This window comes from Capra hircus, chromosome 29 (assembly GCF_001704415.2).
Source record: "Capra hircus breed San Clemente chromosome 29, ASM170441v1, whole genome shotgun sequence".
Classification (NCBI taxonomy): Eukaryota; Metazoa; Chordata; class Mammalia; order Artiodactyla; family Bovidae; genus Capra; species Capra hircus.
This window is the reverse complement of record NC_030836.1, coordinates 26,722,134-26,741,880: the sequence shown is the minus strand read 5'-3', so window position 1 is coordinate 26,741,880 and position 19,747 is coordinate 26,722,134. Positions and strand designations below refer to the sequence as shown.

The 19,747-nt window shown below is 37.2% G+C and overlaps 1 protein-coding gene and 1 pseudogene across 1 annotated transcript; one reads left to right on the top strand and one right to left on the bottom strand.

Annotated features, from left to right (window-relative positions):
• LOC102175834 (olfactory receptor 145-like) lies at positions 1,443 to 2,375 on the top strand. The gene has a single exon (XM_005699562.2). It carries the CDS (start codon positions 1,443 to 1,445, stop codon positions 2,373 to 2,375), a length of 933 nt encoding a protein of 310 aa, XP_005699619.2.
• On the bottom strand, positions 10,339 to 11,272 carry LOC102174278 (annotated as a pseudogene).

Here is a 19,747-nt window from a genome sequence, read left to right as displayed (position 1 = left end):
CTTCAATATGTCTGGCTTCATGCATGAACGGGGTGAAAGACTCTCTTAACAATTTTCTGAATCTTACATATTCAGTACATAAATTGTTTTTGCATCAGTTGTTTTTGTAGGAAAAAAGACTAGGGCTCTCTCGTCATTTCTGTAATCTAAATGAACAGAACATGGGAGATTTGGCTCTTCTTTGGTGAATGGACAATCCCTAAGTGAAGCGAAAACTTGAGTAAACTATGGAATCTCTAAGGGACTAAGGACAGATTAAGGTACAGGTTGCAAATGCAATCCCCCCAGGTCCCTATTATACATAGAGTATTTCCCTGGGGAAGAGATTGAACAAGCTTCTGTCACATTTATAAGTGAGTGCATTATAGCATTACACTGACATTAAATCTGTGGCTTATCAAGTGACAAAAATAATAATAAAGAAGAATGTTTATTTTTCTCTGCTGCTTGAGTGGACTGAAAGTCATAAACAGAAATTATGATCTATATTTCTAAAAGATTTTGAAGTCAAATCAGAAAATACATGTGGGCTGCATTCTCTTAGAATCAAAGGAACCAAAGCTTCAGAACCTGAAATTGCCCTACTAAGACCAGAGGGTAAAACCAATGATAAGAAAGCCCTGGGGTTTTCTGGAGAAAGGAAGGTGAGTTTCTGAATTCCATTTATTCACGCCCTTCTTGTTTGAATTGGAAGTCCAAGGATCTAAGGTATCACAATTTATTTCCAACTTAGCACCCTGAGACTCACATAAAACTTAGAAAAATATCTATTCAAGGCATGGATCAGAGACTGCTCAGAGACATGGGGCCTAAAAGGATGCATTAGATCAGTCAGTGAGTTCCCTCTCCATGGATGGAAGTCTCACTCATCTACAGTTACAGCTTTTACTCTGTAATGTGGGGTGAAGAGTTAACCTCTCATAGACTCTGGCCATTCAGTTTTAGTTAAGAAGCAATTTTCTTTGTTCTCATCTCACCAGTCTAATCTGCTTTAAAGGCCAGCACCTAATTGCTAGAGTCTCTGCCTATAGTCTTACTGGTGAGGGGAGACTTCAAGTAAAAGGAGAAATGTTGAGATGTGGGAAGAATGAGTTAACCCTGCTCCAAACCTCTCCTTTATCCACTGTCTGTTTCTTTCCCAGTGCAGTCAAGTCTGTACCGGGCAGTGGTTTCCTTCCTTCTGTAGGCTAAGTTTTGATATTCTTTTCTACTTAGTTTATAAAGATCCCCAAAAGTGAAATTCCCTGTCACTCAGAATCAGGATAATGGTAACACAGTTCCATGAGAGAGTAGGTAAGACAATTCCATGAGTCCAAGCTGGGTTATTCTCAGATATCCCAGCCCAAATACTACACTAGTGAGAGGAGATATTGTGTGAAAATTGAGTCATTGTTCTCTATGTAACCTTTTTCTTCTGTGCTCACAGATCACCTTAGAGAAGAATGGCTCCTGGAAATGGCTCTTTTGTGACTGAATTCATTCTGTTGGGATTAACCAACCAGCCAGCTCTCCAACTCCCTCTGTTCTTCCTATTCCTAGGAATGTACATGGTTGCTGTGCAGGGAAATTTGGGATTGATAATCCTAATTTCACTGAATTCACACCTACACACCCCCATGTACTTTTTCCTTTTTAACTTGTCTCTCATAGACCTCTGTTATTCTTCTGTATTTACACCCAAGATGCTGATTAACTTCTTATCAAAGAAGAATATTATTTCCTACATGGGGTGCATGACCCAGCTCTACTTCTTCTGTTTTTTTAGCATTTCTGAATGCTATGTGCTGACATCAATGGCCTATGACCGCTATGCGGCCATCTGTAAGCCACTCTTATATAACACAGCCATGTCCCCTAAAGTGTGTTCCAGCCTTATGCTTGGCTCATACTTGATGGCATTTTCTGGTGCCATGGCTCACACTGGATGCATGCTGAGACTGACCTTCTGTGATGCAAACACCATCAACCATTATTTCTGTGACATCCTTCCTCTGCTTGAGCTCTCCTGCACAAGTACCTATGCCAGTGAGCTGGAAGTGTTTATTGTAGTGGGCATCAACATCATTGTGCCCAGTCTCACCATCTTTGTCTCTTATGGTCTCATCCTCTCCAACATCCTCCACATCAGCTCCACAGAGGGCAGGTCCAAAGCCTTCAGCACCTGCAGTTCCCACATCATTGCTGTTTCTCTTTTCTTTGGATCAGGGGCATTCATGTATCTCAAACCACCTTCTGCTGTGTCTATGGATGAGGGGAAAATCTCTTCTGTCTTTTACACCAATATGGTTCCTATGATGAACCCTTTAATCTACAGCTTGAGGAACAAAGACGTTAAACTTGCTCTGAGAAGAACTCTGAGTAGGAGACAGTTTTAATTAGAACTGTCTGTGTGCACAAGTAACTTGTACCATGAGAGGTTGAGTTTTTAATTTTATTGACAACCTTCTTACCATATTTTTTATCTTTTTTTTAAACCTAGTATCTTAAAGAAATTTGAGTCCTATTTGAATAATTTATTTCCATTTTTATAAATTTTTTCACTGTTTTCAAAATACATATCATCTCTTTTTCTTGCATAGTAATAACATTAAATAGTGAATATATTATATTTTTCATTATCTTTTTGAAATTATTTTTCCACTGGAAAAAGACAAATGGCCTCCAAATAATGAATTACATAACATTAGACTGAATCATATTACATGGGTTACTTTTAATCTATCAACTTGTATTAAGAAGGATAAATAAAATACTCTGTTTCTACTCTTATCTTTCCATATTTCACTTGGCCAGATATACCATTTTGAAATACCAGAGACCGATGGTTCTAAGAGTATCAAGGATAATCCCTTTCCCATCTGTAAACCTTTAATGTTAAGCTTCTTCTTGCAAAGAGTTTGATTTTTCACCTTTGTAAGTAAAACTGACAGATGGCCAGTCATCAAAATACATGTTTGCATGGGTGGGAAAGTGAAGCCAAGAGTGGATAATGATTTACTTCAAGTCACACAGCTTTAGAAAGAAAAATTGTAGACTAAATTCTTATCATTTTGACTTCAAGTGTATTATTCTTCAGTATACTCTATACACTCTTGATTATATTATTCTATTTCAGTGAGCATGAAATATAAGAAAACATTCTTGATGTAAAGTTGACTCTCCTCTGTCTCAGAATGACATGAATTTCTCTCATGCTGGGTATTCCTTTCTTTTCTTTTTAGCAAAACAGTTTGATTGTCTTTTGTTGCTGTTGTCAGAAACAGAAAGACTTTTGAGTTCATATATCATGCTACTAAAGTAATGCTCAAAATTCTCCAAGCCAGGCTTCAGCAATACGTGAACTGTGAACTTCCAGATATTCAAGCTGGTTTTAGAGAAGGCAGAGGAACCAGAGATCAAATTGCCAACATCTGCTGGATCATGGAAAAAGCAAGAGAGTTCCAGAAAAACATCTATTTCTGCTTTATTGACTATGCCAAAGCCTTTGACTGTGTGGATCACAAGAAACTGTGGAAAATTCTGAAAGAGATGGGAATACCAGACCACCTGACCTGCCTCTTGAGAAACCTATATGCAGGTCAGGAAGCAAGAGTTAGAACTGGACATGGAACAACAAACTAGTTCCAAATAGGAAAAGGAGTACGTCAAGGCTGTGTATTGTCACCCTGCTTATTTAACTTATATGCAGAGTACATCATGAGAATCCCTGGGCTGGAAGAAGGATGAGCTGGAGTCAAGATTGCCAGGAGAAATATCAATAAGCTCAGATACGTGGATGACACCACCCTTATGGCAGAAAGTGAAGAAGAACTAAAGAGCCTCTTGATGAACGAGAAAGAGGAGAGTGAACAATTTGGCTTGCTTCCCTGATGGCTCAGAGGTTAAAGTATCTGCCTGCAATGTGGGAGACCTGGGTTCGATCCCTGGGCCAGGAATATCCCCTGGAGAAGGAAATGGCAACCCACTCCAGTATTGAGAATCCCATGGACAGAGGAACCTGGTGAGCTACAGTCCACGGGTCGCAAAGAGTCAGACACGACTAAGCGACTTCAGTTCACTTCAAGATCATGGCATCAAGTCCCATCCCTTCATGGCAGATAGATGGGGAAACAATGGAAGCAATGAAAAACTTTATTTTGGGGGGATCTAAAATCACTGCAGATGGTGACTGCAGCCATGAAATTAAAAGATGCTTGCTCCTTGGAAGAAAACCTATGACTAACCCAGACAGCATATTAAAAAGAGACATTACTTTGCCAACAAAGTTCCGTCTAGTCAAAGTTATGGTTTTTCCAGTAGTCATGTATGGATGTGGGAGTAGGACTATAAAGAAATGTGAGTGCTGAAGAATTGAAGCTGTGTGGTGTTGGAGAAGACTCTTGAGGGTCCCTTGGACTGCAAGGAGATCCAACCAGTCCATTCTACAGATAATCAATCCTGAATATTCATTGGAAGGACTGATGCTAAAGCTGAAACTCGGATACTTTGGTCACCTGTTGTGAAGAAATGACTCATTGGTAATGACCCTCATGCTAGGAAAGCTTGAAAACTGGAGGAGAAGCATATGAGAGAGGATAAGATGGTTGGATGGCATCATTGACTCCATGGAAATGAGTTTAATAAACTCAGGGAGTTGGTAATGGACAAGGAAGCCTGGCGTGCAACAGTCTATGTGATCACAAAGAGTCAGACATGACTGAGCGACTGAACTGAACTGAGGAAATGGAAGCCAAATTCCCCTTTCCTATTTGCCTCAAAGTTCTCCCAGGAGATACGCATATACTGACATAGGTAATAAATAGTACAGCGAAAATTACAACACTACTTCTAAGAGCAGTGGTAACACCCTATTCATTCTCTTTATTATTATTTGAAGTGGATTGATTTAGTTTGATGTAAGAGAGACTTTAAATATCCAAGGTGACTCCATCTTCCTACCACTCAGTGAGGAACCTGGAAATTCCAGCCTCAGAATGTAAAACTTCATTACACAGAGAGGAATTTTAACATACAATAGTATAATATCATATATGAAATGAATCGTCAGTCCAGGTTCGATGCATGATACTGGATGCTTGGGGCTGATGCACTGGGACAACCCAGAGGGATGGTACAGGGAGGAAGGAGGGAGGGGGGTTCAGGATGGGGAACACGTGTATACCTGTGGTGGATTCATGTGGGAGGGGGTTCATGTTTGGGAACGCATGTAAGAATTAAAGATTTTAAAATTTAAAAAAAAAAATAAAAAATTAAAATAACCTCCAATTAAAATAAATAAATTTATATTTAAAAAGTACAAAGGTATATATTTTGTACAGCAAAACCTCATATGTAAACCGCCTACTTCATCTGATGCTTAAATGAATATAGAATGCAATGTCATAAAGGTATAGAAAACACCAACTGTGCCAGACTAAGGGGAAAATTGCGTCTATCCTCAACAAGGGCGTTTGCTGACATAATCATTTTTTAGGAATGATTGTAACCATGTAAGATCTATTTTGGGATCTACCCACATATAGGATGTAACTCTGTTATTTAGTCACTACATTGTAACCAGCACTTTTGGGACCCCATGAACTGTAGTCCACTGGGTTCCTCCGTCTATGGAATTTCCAAGGCAGGAATACTGGAATGCCTTGCCAAAGTCTACTATATTGCAAATGAAAATTTAAATGTATATCTGTCTCTTACATTTCTTTGTGTGCTAGGCACTTCACAGTTATAAAATGTTCATGGTGTTTTGTTCTATTTTTCTTTTATATGAACAGTGAGTGGTTGAAGCAATAATTATTTCTTCCTGAAATAGGCAAGTATCTCTAGTTCAACCCTTGTTCCTAGGAGGTGAAACCAGGAACCACGTACCTGGAAGTGCTTGCAAAGATGGCAAGTGTGTTGCATGCCCTCCAGTAATTATTAGGCAGTGATTTCACAAAACACAAGACTTGAAAGCAATCTGTGTATGTCTGTCTCTGTGCAAGTTTTTTTGTAGGGAGGTTATGCAAAACAGTGGAGGATGGAATTAATAAAATTAGCAAATTTTCTTTGTGGTTTCTGTAATTGCCCAGAGAGTATGCTTTCACACTGAATTGGGGAGAAAATAAAAAAGCGTTAATGACTCAGTCATGTCCTACTCTATAAACCAATGGACTGTAGCCTGCCAGGCTAAGCTGTCCATGAAATTTTCCAGACAAGAATATTGGAATGGGTTGCCATTTCCTTCTCCAGGAAATCTTCCCAATCCAGGGATCAAACTCTTTATAATCTGAGCCACCAGGGAAGCTCTCCTGTTACACAGACACAGGAGAAGCTCACAGCTTGCCTGTTTAACTCTCCGCTGTACAAGTTCAACAGAATTATCCTTTCTCTCATAATTTTTTTACTGCATAACACACAAAAAAGCAAATACTACAAAGGATAAGTCTCCATTATACATGTAAACACTGTATCTTGATTCCTCCTTCTTTCATGAGGTCCAAACAGACACTTGGTGGCTCATGGTAAAGAATTCTGCCTGCAATGAGGGAGATGCAGGTTTGATCCTTGGGTCAGAGGGTTGATCCCTGGAGGAGGGCATGGTAACCTAGTACAGTATTCTTGCCTGCAGAACCCCACGGACAGAGGAGCCTGGCAGGGTATATTTCATGGGGTCACAAAGAGTTGGAGACAACTAAGTGACTAACACGGAGAAACACACAGAGCTTGATTTGATAACTAAAAATGAGAACTAAGTTATTTCTTCTAAAACTTTGCCAAAAATAGTGATTACAATGGTATGCTAATTTTATTTTATTTTATTTTTAAATTTTTATTTTTACTTTATTTTACTTTACAATACTATATTGGTTTTGCCATACATTGACATGAATCTGACACAGGTGTACATGAGTTCCCAATCCTGAACCCCTCTTCCACCTCCCACCCTATATCATCTCTCTGGATTACTTTTTCCTTAAATAATCTGAAAGAATGAAACCTAATTTTAAAGAAAGCTTATTGCTTCTAAAAAATAAAACAAGTTTTATTTTTATTTATTTATTTATTTATTTACTTTACAATATTGTATTGGTTTTGCCATATATTGACATGAATCTGCCATGAGTGTACATGTGTTCCTCATCCTCAACCCCCCAAAAGTTTGATTTTTGTTTTGAGGCTTTGCAAATGAAAGATTTTTGACCAACTTTAAACACAATTTTGACATCTCAAATAGTGATAAAATATATAATGGAATAGATGGGCCTCTGCAATGCCTACAAACATTCCCAAATTGTGTAATTATTATTTGCTTATTTAGATATACTTTAGAGGCAGAAGTGGATTTAAAATCAGAAAGCTAAATTTGGTCTAGACTGTTTCACTGAAAAGCTATATAACTGCAAATAAGGCAATAACTACACTAAACTTTATTCTCCCAAACAGGCAATAAATATATACTGACAATCCATGATGTACAGGACTGGGTGTGCAGAGGTAAAAATACCCTTGCCAGATGAAGCCTAATGTGAAGTGTTTACAGATGCAAAATGGGATATACTAAACATTCATTATAAACCTTCCATCTCAGTCATTAAAGGAGAAAAAAATATTCTTGCTCAATGAAGGCTAGAGAGACAGAAAAATCAAACATTGTCTGATTCATGCTTCCAATAACAAGAGGCAGGTAAGACATCTACAATGATATGTCAGTCTAATGTTCCCTGCTTCCAACAACACAAGAGAAGACTCTACACATGGACATCACCAGATGGTCAACACTGATATCAGATTGATTATATTCTTTGCAGCCAAAGATGGAGAAGCTCTATACAGTCAGCAAAAACAAGACCAGGAGCTGACTGTGGCTCAGATGATGAACTCCTTATTGCCAAATTCAGACATAACTTGAAGAAAGTAGGGAAAACCACTAGACCATCGAGGTATGACCTAAATCAAATCCCTTATGATTATACAGTGGAAGTGAGAAATAGAAATAAGGAACTAGATCTGATAGACAGAGTGCCTGATGAACTATGGACAGAGGTTTGTGACATTGTACAGGAGACAGGGATCAAGACAATCCCCATGAAAAAGAAATGCAAAAAAGCAAAATGGCTGTCTGGGGAGGCCTTACTAATAGCTTTGAAAAGAAGAGAAGTGAAAAGCAAAGGAGAAAAGGAAAGATATAAGCATCTAAATGCAGAGTTCCAAAGAATAGCAAGGAGAAATAAGAATGCCTTCCTCAGCAATCAATGAAAAGAAATAGAGGAAAACAATAGAATGGGAAAGACTAGAGATCTTTTCAAGAAAATTAGGGATACCAAGGGAACATTTAATGCAAAGATGAGCTCAATAAAGGACAGAAATGGTATGGACCTAACAAGCAGAAGATACTAACAAGAGGTACACACAGAAGACACAAGAAGGTACACACAAGACTACACAGAAGAACTGTGCAAAAAAGATCTTCATGACCAAGATGATCACGATGGTGTGATCACTCACCTAGAGTCAGACATCTTGGAAAATGAAGTCAAGTGGGCCTTAGAAAGCATCACTATGAACAGAGCTAGTGGAGATGATGGAATTCCAGTAGAGCAATTTCAAATCCTGAAAGATGATGCTGTGAAAGTGCTGCACTCAATATGCCAGCAAATTTGGAAAACACAGCAGTGGTCACAGGACTGGCAAAGGTCAGTTTTCATTCCAATCCCAAAGAAAGACAATGCCAAAGAATGCTCAAACTACCGCACAATTGCACTCATCTCACAAGCTAGTAAAGTTAAGCTCAAAATTCTCCAAGCCAGGCTTCAGCAATACATGAATCGTGAACTTCCAGATGTTCAAGCTGGTTTTAGAAAAGGCAGAGGAACCAGAGATTGAATTGCCAACATATGCTGGATCATGTAAAAAGCAAGAGAGTTCCAGAAAAACATCTATTTCTGCTTTATTGACTATGGCAAAGCCTTTGACTGTGTGGATCACAATAAACTGTAGAAAATTCTGAAAGATGGGAATACCAGACCACCTGACCTGCCTCTTGAGAAACCTATATGCACATCAGGAAGCAACAGTTAGAACTGGACATGGAATAACAGACTGGTTCCAAATAGGAAAATGAGTATATCAAGGCTGTATATTGTCACCCTGCTTATTTAACTTCTATGCAGAGTACATCATGAGAAACGCTGGGCTGGAAGAAGCACAAGCTGGAATCAAGATTGCCAGGAGAAATATCAATAACCTCAGAGATGCAGATGACACCACCCTTATGGCAGAAAGTGAAGAGGAACTAAAATGCCTCTTGATGAAAGTGAAAGAGGAGAGTGAAAAAGTTGGCTTAAAGCTCAACATTCAGAAAACTAGGATCAAGGCATCTGGTCTCATCACTTCATGGCAAATAGATGGGGAAACAGTGTCAGTCTTTATCTTTTGGGGCTCCAAAATCACTGTCGATGGTGACTGCAGCCATTAAATTAGGGAAAATAAAGAAATTCTTTCTGAGGTTAATGTCTGGGGAAAAAAAAAAAAGACACATTCCTTGGAAATAAAGTTATGACCAACCTAGATAGCATATTCAAAAGCAGAGATATTACTTTGCCAACAAAGGTCCATCTAGTCAAGGCTATGGTTTTTCCAGTGGTCATGTATGGATGTGAAAGTTGGACTGTGAAGAAAGCTCAGTGCAGAAGAATTGATGCTTTTGAACTGTGGTGTTGGAGAAGACTCTTGAGAGTCCCTTGGACTGCAAGGGAATCCAATCACTCCATTCTAAAGGGGATCAGTCCTGGGTGTTCTCTGGAAGGACTGATGCTAAAGCTAAAACTCCAATACTTTGGCCACCTCATGTGAAAAGTTGACTCATTGGAAAAGATTCTGATGCTGGGAGGGATTGGGGGCAGGAGAAGAAGGGGATGGCAGAAGATGAGATGGCTGGATGGCATCATTGCCTCACTGGACATGAGTTTGGGTGAACTCTAGAAGTTAGTGATGGACAGAGAGGCCTGGCATGCTACAATTCATGGGGTCACAAAGAGTTGGACACAGCTGAAGAACTGCACTGAACTGAACTTATTTCATCATCTATAGAACAGTCTCCTATTTCCAGAGAGAAAATCATTGGATATGATAAAGAAAAAAACCAAAGATAATGCCTTTCTTCTTACTAGTATTAGTGGGAAAAGAGGAAAGCAAATTGTGCAAACAGTGAGGAAAGAGAGAAGACCTACTCTCCAAAAACTGAAAATAGAGAAGATTCAAATTTTCTTTAACATGGTGGGAAAGAAAAAGAAATTGTCAATAAATTTATTTTAAACACAGAAAATTCCTGCCCTGTGACTAATTGTACAGAGATGGTTTCTAATTAAATTTACCTCTCCTCAGAGTTTTTCTCAGAGCAGTTTTCACATCTTTATTTCTCAGGCTGTAGATTAATGGATTCATCATGGCAACCACATTGATGTAAAAGAGAGAAGAGAGTTTCTCTCATTCATAGACCCAGCAGAAGATTTGAGATACATAAATATGCATGATCCAAAGAACAGAGAAACAGCAGTGATTTGGGAACTGCAGGTATTGAAGGCTTTGGACCTGCCCTCTAGGGAGCATATGAGGAAGATGTTGGTGAGGATGAGCCATAAGAGACAAAATGGTGAGATTAGGTACAATGATGTTAATACCTACCACAATGAAAAGTTCCAGCTCACTGATGTAGGGACTTGTACAGGAGAGCTGGAAGAGAGAGTAGATGTCACAAAAATAATGGTTGATGGTGTTTGCATCACAGAAGGTCAGTCTCAGCATGCATCCAGTGTGAGCCATGGCACAAGAAAATGCCACCAAGTAGGAACCAAGCATAAGGCTGGAGCACACTTTAGGAGACATAACAACATTATACAAAAGTGGGTTGCAGATGGCCACATAGCGGTCATAGGCCATTGATGTCAGCACATAGATTTCAGAAATACAGAAAAAACAGAAAAAGTAAAGCTGAGTCATGCACCCCAAGTAAGAAATAATATTCTTCTTTGATGTGAAGTTACTCAGCATTTTGGGTGTAAACACAGAAGAATAACAGAGATTTATGAAGGACAAGTTAAAAAGGAAAAAGTACTCTGGGCTGTGTAGGTGTGAATTTAGCCCAATTAGAATTATCAATCCCAAATTCCCCATCACAGTGGTCATATGCATTACTACAAACAAACAGGAAAAATACGGGGAGTTGGAGATATGGTTGGTCTGTTAATCTCAACAGAAAAAATTCAGTCACGAAAGAATCATTCATAGGAGCCATTCTTCTCTAAAGGAATCTGTGGACTCAGGAGAAAAGTGTAACATTAGAAAACAACTCAGTTCTTGCCATAATATTTCATCCTACAATAGAGTATACACTGGCAATGCATGAACTTAGACCCTACCTAGACCCTTGGAGTTTATCTTTACCATTATCATGATACAGAGTGAAATGGACTTTCATTTTATCAGAGCTTTTATAAGTTAATATAGCAAAGACATCACAAACTTAGCCTATAGTGGGAAGACCATAGGCAATGATGACGCTGGAAAAATCAAGGGAGAAGAACTGTTGACCAGGACAGGATTGTACTACTTTCCTCTCAACGTTTCCTCATTCACCTGAACTCTCCCCTCTCCAGGAAAATTGGAGGCAGTGTTCCTAGTAAGCTGGCACTAGCTTCTAGTGCAGATTAGTCTTCACTGGGAGGAACCAAGAACCCTGTTTCTAATACAAAATAAAGGCACCAGAATCCTCATGCGGTTATTTCCCCTGCCAGAGAGTAAAAGCTACAAAGGTAGAAGACGGAGAGTTCCACCTACTTAGGGGAGACTTCCTGATTCATATACTCTTTGAGCCCCTGAATGACTCTGAATATTCTCTGGCCAATCCCCTGAAGAGATTTTCCCGCAAGCTTCACTTCGTTTAGGTCCCTGGATTTTTTTCTCAAAACAAGGATTATATATTGTGATTGGAATTCAAAAACTTACCCCCCTTAGTTCAGAAAACTTCAGAGCTGGCTCTCTTATTAGCAGTCTCTACCCAGTTGATACTGGAAATGCATTTTCAGATTCTTGAGGCTTAATTCCTTTGATTCTAAGGGAGACAGCATAGACTTAAATCAACATATTCCTTGGAAGTTTTTCTTTAATATAATATCTGATAATTATTTTCAATCCTTTCGAGCAGCAGAGAAATAAAAAAGGTTTTTATTATTACACTTGCTACCTGATTAGACACAGAAGATTTAATGTGTGTGTAATCATGGGATGCATTTGGTTAAAAATAGGCTAGAATCTTGTTCAGTCTTTTCCCCAGTGTATAGGTTATATGTATACATGGGAATAAGGCAATTATATATCTTGGATCATGACCTGTCTTTTGTTTCTTGTGGGCTCACTGCTTTACTCCTTTTCATTTTAGGTATTGTACATCCCTCACTGTAGATCTAAAGTAACTTCTCATCTCCTCATTACCTTCACCTCTAAGGAAAAACTAATACATTATTTTGTTCCTTCTTATTCCCATTTCCCCAATGGACATATTCTCTGTAAGGCTCCTATTTCCAGGTTTCCTTATTTCTTTATCTGAAAATTTTCAAGTGTTACAGCAACTCATTTCAGTTCTCTCTCTAGAATATCTCTGAAATAATTTGCAATGTTGTGTACTCCTTCTATGGGGCTTCCCAGTGACTCAGTGGAAACGAAACTGCCTGCCAACGCAAGAGACACGGGTTTGATCCCTGGGTCAGGAAGATCTCCTGGAGAAGGAAATGGCAATCTCTTCCAGTATTCTTACCTGGAAATCCCATGAACAGAGGAGCCTGGTGGTTTACGGTCCATGGTGTCACAGAGTCAGACAAGACTTAGCAACTCAACAACAACATTCCTCTATAGTTTATGCTTTTAAAAACTTACTTGAAATTTCTACTTGATTCTCCCACTGGGTTATTTTCTGTTACATTTAAGTAACTGAGGTTATCAATTTCTTCTCATCACAGAAAAGAATAGGGACTATGGAGTTGGGGATAGTGTTGTGAACCTTAATTTCCTACTTACAAACTATAATTCTTTGGGTAAGTGATTTCTCTTTCTGTTCCATCCTGGAAAATAGTGATGGTAGAAACAGTTTCTATTTGATTGAACTACTGTGTTGATTCAATGAAAAAAGCTTAAGTGAACTGGCTAAGAAAATACCTGGAATATGGTAAATAGTCAATAAATGACAGCTGTCATTATCCATGCTTATAAATTTCACTAGGTTCTCCACCACAGCACTCATCAGACTTTTTTGCCACCTGATTATCTGTGCTCCTCTAGAAACTGTAAATTCTATAAAGAAAAATATTTCTTCTACTTTGTTTACTATATGGCTCCCAGATCTAAGACAATGCAGAGTACCTAGAAGAAAATCAATAAATATTCCTGAAAATCATGTTATTTTTCTCTAAGAGCCATCAGAACATATTCAACATTTCTCTTATACCAAATCACAACATCTGCAACCACAAGGACCTCCACCCATGTTCCTTAGCCACCACACAATTTCTGACTTTGGATGTTTAAACTGAACTACTGTAATACTGAACTTTAGTGGCTTCTAATGATTATTTTAGCATTTTTGAAAATACTCACTCTTATTTAGCCGTAAACACCGAAGTCTGAAATCATTGTTGTATCTCTCTCTAGTTCAAGTACCTCTGATGGTTCTCCATTACCCACTTGAAAATTCAAGCAATGTAATAAAAACATATTTCTCAAAATTATGATTAAATATTGGTTAAAACTAAATAAGAAATTGAGTAACAGTTATCTTTGATGAGAAGCCATGAAAAGACCAATTTGATTTATGAAGTCTTTTGCACAAATTAACTATTGTAAAAAATTTAACCTTCTTAAAACCATATTAAAGAAAATTAGAGAATGTTTACTTTTCTGAGACAAAGCAATTGCTTTGGTAAGTTCAACTTATTTTAGAAATATATATGTGTTTGCTTGTGAAAAATAAACATTTATATGTCTATTTATACACACATTGCTTACATTTAGTGGAAGGAAGGGGAAGATAATCATTTTGAAATATAAGAGCCTTCTCTTATTAACAGAAAAGCATCAAACTCTCAAAAGAATGTCTTCAATTTGCTCAAAAAGTAGTTCCTCACACACAAAACAGTGACTTGTGCTATCAAAATTAAGTGATTTATTTATTTTCATAACAACTCCTGAGAGAGAGAGAGATATGGAAAAGACCAATAGGCACTGAATTTCTAATGAATAAAAATTAAGAATATGCCATCTAAAAGTTTTTGGTTTTTTGAAATTTTTTCATAGCTCCCTACCTATTGTTTACAATCTTTGAAATATATTGTATAGTATTTAAATCTACTAGTCTAGCTAAATTAGGTAAGAGAAGGTATGATACATGATATAGCATTTTGAAAAATAATCCAATGTATAGAAAAAATTACTAATTATATAAACAGAGGTTAGAAATACCCCAGGAAACTTCACAAATGCTTATGATATTAATTTTAAATAAGAGACACTAGACTCTCTTCAGGGAAATCCTTGTACCAGTCCTGGCTCTCCATCTCAAAGAAAGTCTGATTATATACAGTAAAGATGGCAGTGGAAGTTATGATGTATTAAAAGCTGACTAAGATGAATGTGTTTCTCAGACCCTAAGAAAAGATAATCAAGCAGAAAAAGGACCTGTCAATCCATGTGGTCAGTGTTCAGTTTTCATGTCCTCTTCAGAACCAAGTGGCCATACCTGAGTGCCCCTTCATTTCCTCAAAAAAGTCCATAGCCAGAAATTTCTGAACAAATGAAAGAATGAAAAATAGCATGCAAAAATGTGTCTTAACAAATCCCACAGTGTAACAGTACATGCATTATTTGAAAAGAAGTGCAATAATTGGGGATACTCTATGTAGGGTATCAACTAGCTATCAATGATCAACACAAGAAAAATATCTTGCCTCTGAGATTCGTTAGATCATAAATTCTCCAAACAGTCTACAAGATAATAGATGATAGATGAGGAAAAAGAGCATTGGGTCTAAAGATCTTTTTTTTTTTTTTTTTTTTCCCTAAATGGGAAAGGAAAGCCTTCTTACAAATAGCATCTGCCCTGAAAGTAAAAATATTCTTCAGAATCAAAACGATCAGAGTGTGAAAAATCAATCTCTGATAATTCTCCCTGTGAATTAAGTGAAAGTGAAAGTCACTCAGTCATGTCAGACTCTTTGCAACCCCTCGGTTATACAATCCATGGAATTCTCTAGGTCAGAATGGTAAAGAATCCACCTGCAGTGTGGGAGACCTGGGTTCAATCCCTGGGTTAGGAAGATCCCTTGGAGAAGGGAAAGTCTACCCACTGCAGCATTCTGGCCTGTGAATTAAGGAAGAATGTTATTTGTCTCTGAGTAGGTCCTTGTCAGAGAATGAGGATTTTATCATTGGGAAATATTTTGGAAATATTTTTAAATGTTTTCAAGATATTCTAAGTAACCAGCTCCCATTGGTGGGAAATTTTGACTTGGATAAGATTTGAATTAATTAAAAAAAAATTGCTTCAGTGAATTTCCCAAATGAGAGCTCTTAAGAAAAATTTTAAAAATCAGATTAAGATCCTTGAAATGTATGCCTAAAATTTTAATTGCAGAAAAATTTATAATACTATGGGAGAACAAATTGGCAATTATTTTGCAATCTAATTTCACCTCCTTTTATCTCACTCTAAGAAGACTTTGAGTTCTTCAGAGGAATGTTAATAAGTAAGGAAAGCAGTTCTTTTTTTTTAATTTAAAGTTTTAATTTCTATTGGACAAATAGAATAGAAATATTGTGATAGTTTCAGTTGACAGTGAAAAGACTCAGCCATATACATATATTTTTCCATTCTTCCCCAAACTCCTCTCCCATGCAAGCTGTCACATAGCTTTAGGTAGAGTTCCCTGTGGTATACCAGAGGTCCTTGTTGCTTTTCCATTTTTAAATATAGCAGTGTGCACAAATCCATTCCAAACTCCCATCTCTTCTTCCCATCCTTCCCCTGGCAACCATTAGTTCATTCTCTAACTCTCTGAATCACTTTCTGTTCTGTAAGTTCATTTGCATTATTTCTTGTTGGATTTCAAATATAAGGGATTTCATATGATATTTCCCCTTCTGTGTCTGATGTACTTCGTTCAGTATAACAATCTCTAGGTCCATCCATGTTGCTGCAAATGTCATTATTTCATTCGTTTTTAATGGCTGAGTAGTATTCCATTGTATATATGCACCATGACTTCTTTATCCATCCCTCTATTAATGGATATTTAGATTGCTTCCATGTCTTGGCTATTGTAAATAGTGATGCAATGAACATTGGGGTGCACGTTTATCTGTTCAGTTGATGCTTTTCTCCAATATATGCCCAGGGGTGGGATTGCAGTGTCATATGATAGTTCTATTTTTTTTTTTTAAGGAACTGCCAAACTGTTCTTCATAGTGGCTATACAAATTTACATTCCCACCAGCAGTGTAGAAGGGTTCCCTTCTCTCCACACCTTTTCCAGCATTTATTCTTTGTGGATTTTTTTGATGATAGCCATTTTGGCAGGTGTGAGGTAATACTCAACCTAAAACAAATCAGATCAGGTTAAGGCCAAAATAAAACACTTGTAGACATAAACAGAAAAAAATAAAGCTAGTTGAAGTAAAGAAATCCTAAAGATAAGAGCAGAAATAAATGCAGTAGATAAAGAAAACAGTTGCAAAGATCAATAAAATGAAAATATGGTTCTTTGAAAAGATAAAAAAGATTGATAAACCTTTAGCAAAACTCAAATTAAAAAGGGAGGGGACTCAAATCAATAAAATTAAAAATGAAAAGCAAAAAGTTACAAATGACTCCACAGAGATACAAAGAATCATAAGACTATGATGAGCAACTGTGTGCCAATGTTATGGACAACCAGGAAAAAATGGACAAATTCTTAGAAAAACACAGTCTCTCAAGACTGAGCCAAGGAGAAATAGAAGATATGAACAGACCAATCTCAAGCACTAAAATTGAAACTATTATTAAAATACTCCCAGCAAAACAAAGCCCAAGACCTGATGGTTTCAAAGGGAATTCTACCAAACATTTACAGAAGAATTAACACATATGCTCCTGAGACTGTTCCCCAAAAATTGCAGAGGAAGGAAAAGGTTAAAACTCATTCTATGAGGCCACCAAGACCTGAAACCAAAGCCAGACAAAGATAGCACAAAAAAGAAAATTATAGGCAAATAGCATTGATGAAAATAGATGCAAAACTCCTCAACAAAATTCTAACAATCTGAATCCAACAATACTTTTGAAAGATCACACACCAGGATCAATTGGAATTCATCCCAGGGATGCAAGGATTTTTCAAATTCTGCAAATCAATCAATGTGATATACCACACCAACCAATCAAAGAATAAAAACAATATGATCATCTCAATAGATGTACAATAAATTTTTGACAAAATTCAGCACCTATTTATGATAAAAACTCTCCAGAAAGTCATAGAGGGTACATGTGCATGTGTGCTAAGTCCCTTCAATTTTGTCCAACTCTTTGTGACACTATGAACTGTAGCCCGCCAGGCTACTGAGTCCATGGGATTCTTCAGGCAAGAATACTGGAGTGGGTTGCCGTTTCCTTCTCCAGGGGATCTTCCTAACCCGGGGATCGAACCTGGTTCTCCTGCTTTACAGGCAGATTCTTTATTACTGAGCCATAGAAATTAGGGAGTAGCAGAGATCCTTAGGCTTCTGAAAGTCTGTTTCTGCCCTGTTTCAAACCAGGGATCTTTGACATGTGAGGCAAACATGATAACTACTACACTACAGATACAAGACCTAGAGGGTACCTTAACATAATAAAGGCCACATACAACAAACCTATAGCAACCCACTCCAGTATTCTTGCCTGGAAAATTCCATGGGCAGAGGAGTCTGGAGGGCTACAGTCTATGGGGTCACAAAGAGTGGGACACAACTGAAAGACTGTGCACAGAATCATTTAAGTATTTTAGACTAACCATTTCCCCGTATTTTCTCAAAACGAAAGTAATCCAACATCTTATTTGAGAAAAGTCATAGCTTGAATTAGTCATCAAATATTTCTTTCAGATTATCATTTTCTAACAGCATTTTGAGTATTTTATACCCTAAAATCCATGAGGAAGTAGCCAACAAAACAGAAGCGATAAAGTTTTGCCCAGGTCACATACAGTGTTGGAGGTTGATGAGTTTAATTTTTTAATTATCAAATGACTTTTCATTCTATCCATAGAAATCCTGTGATCTCCTTCATATTTCTAGGTCTTCCAGAAAAGGAAGAGAATCATGAAAATGAGTCTTTTAATTTCAAAATTTTATTTCCCAGATTCCTTATCCCTAATTTGAGTTTTAATCACTAATAGTTATTTTATCTTCGGGGTGGGGGGGAATGTCCTATAACTTTTTCCTCACAGGTAGTCACAACATTTTTACCTTCATCTCAAAAGACCCTACTATAGTATGGTCACTATGTATCATAAGTTTATTAAAGCTTTATGGACTAAACATTTAATGTATTAGATGGAATAGGTAAAAAACCCATATTTAAACAGAGTTCCAAAGCCTCATGAGAAACCCCCACAAAGACCTCTTATTTATTGGCAATGTGGCTTGTTGACCTTGGCCTCATGACAGAATTCTGAACTCTTTAATCTACCAAACCCTGTTCCTTGAATCACAAACACTTGAAAGTGTTCCATTTTTTTTTTTTCTTAATTTTTTGGAAAAAATAATGTCCTTACTTAAGCCAATCATTTCCCCGGTATTCAGGTCCATAGGCTTCTTATTTCCCAACAACAAGCACAAAATAAATTATTTTCATAAGCAAACAAAGCAACAACAACAACAAAAAAAACTGAAAAAAAATACCTATCCTGAGAAAAATTCATGTGAGCCAGGGACAAAGCATAGCCTAATTTCGAATTAGAATATTTTCCTTTGTGCCATGTTTAATTAAACAAAAATAATGAGATAAAGCAGAAGCAAAGTATACTAAGATTAGTAGACTTTAAAACATAAAATTAAATTTAGCCTAGGTGTCTTCATTAAGAAATATACAACTGTAAATAAAGCAATTACTACTTTGAGTTATACTTTCCCATCCAGAAGTTTATGTTAATAATTTGTTATGTGCAGGACTGGCTGTGTAAAAGTAAGAAACTTCTTGTCAAAAAAGCAAAATGTGCATTGGCAACAAAAACAAAAGTTTTTATACTTAGCCATTATGTAACTTTATATCTCAGGGATTAAATGAAATATATTCTTGCTCAAGGAAGGCTGGAAGGAAAAACATTCTCTGATTCATGCTTCCAATGGCAGATGTCAGATAAGACAACCATAAAGACACAACATCAAACTAATGTTCCCCAATTTAATCATCAGTAGACAAGTCTTCTATTTCAACAGGGAAAAAGTTCAAACTGATAGAAAAGACAGATTTAATAAATTTTTCTGAAGAGTATTAATAAATGGGAGAAAGTGAGGAAAGGAAATCGTGCTAGTGGTAAGAAAAGAGAGACCAATTCTAAAAAGTGGAAATAAATTGTGAGATGACTCAGCTCTCCTTCCACATGGTTAAAAAGAAATAAGATAGTCAACAAAGTTACTATGATTAAACACAGAAACTTTCTGCCCTTGACCAACTTCACAAAGAGAGATACTCTATTCAAAA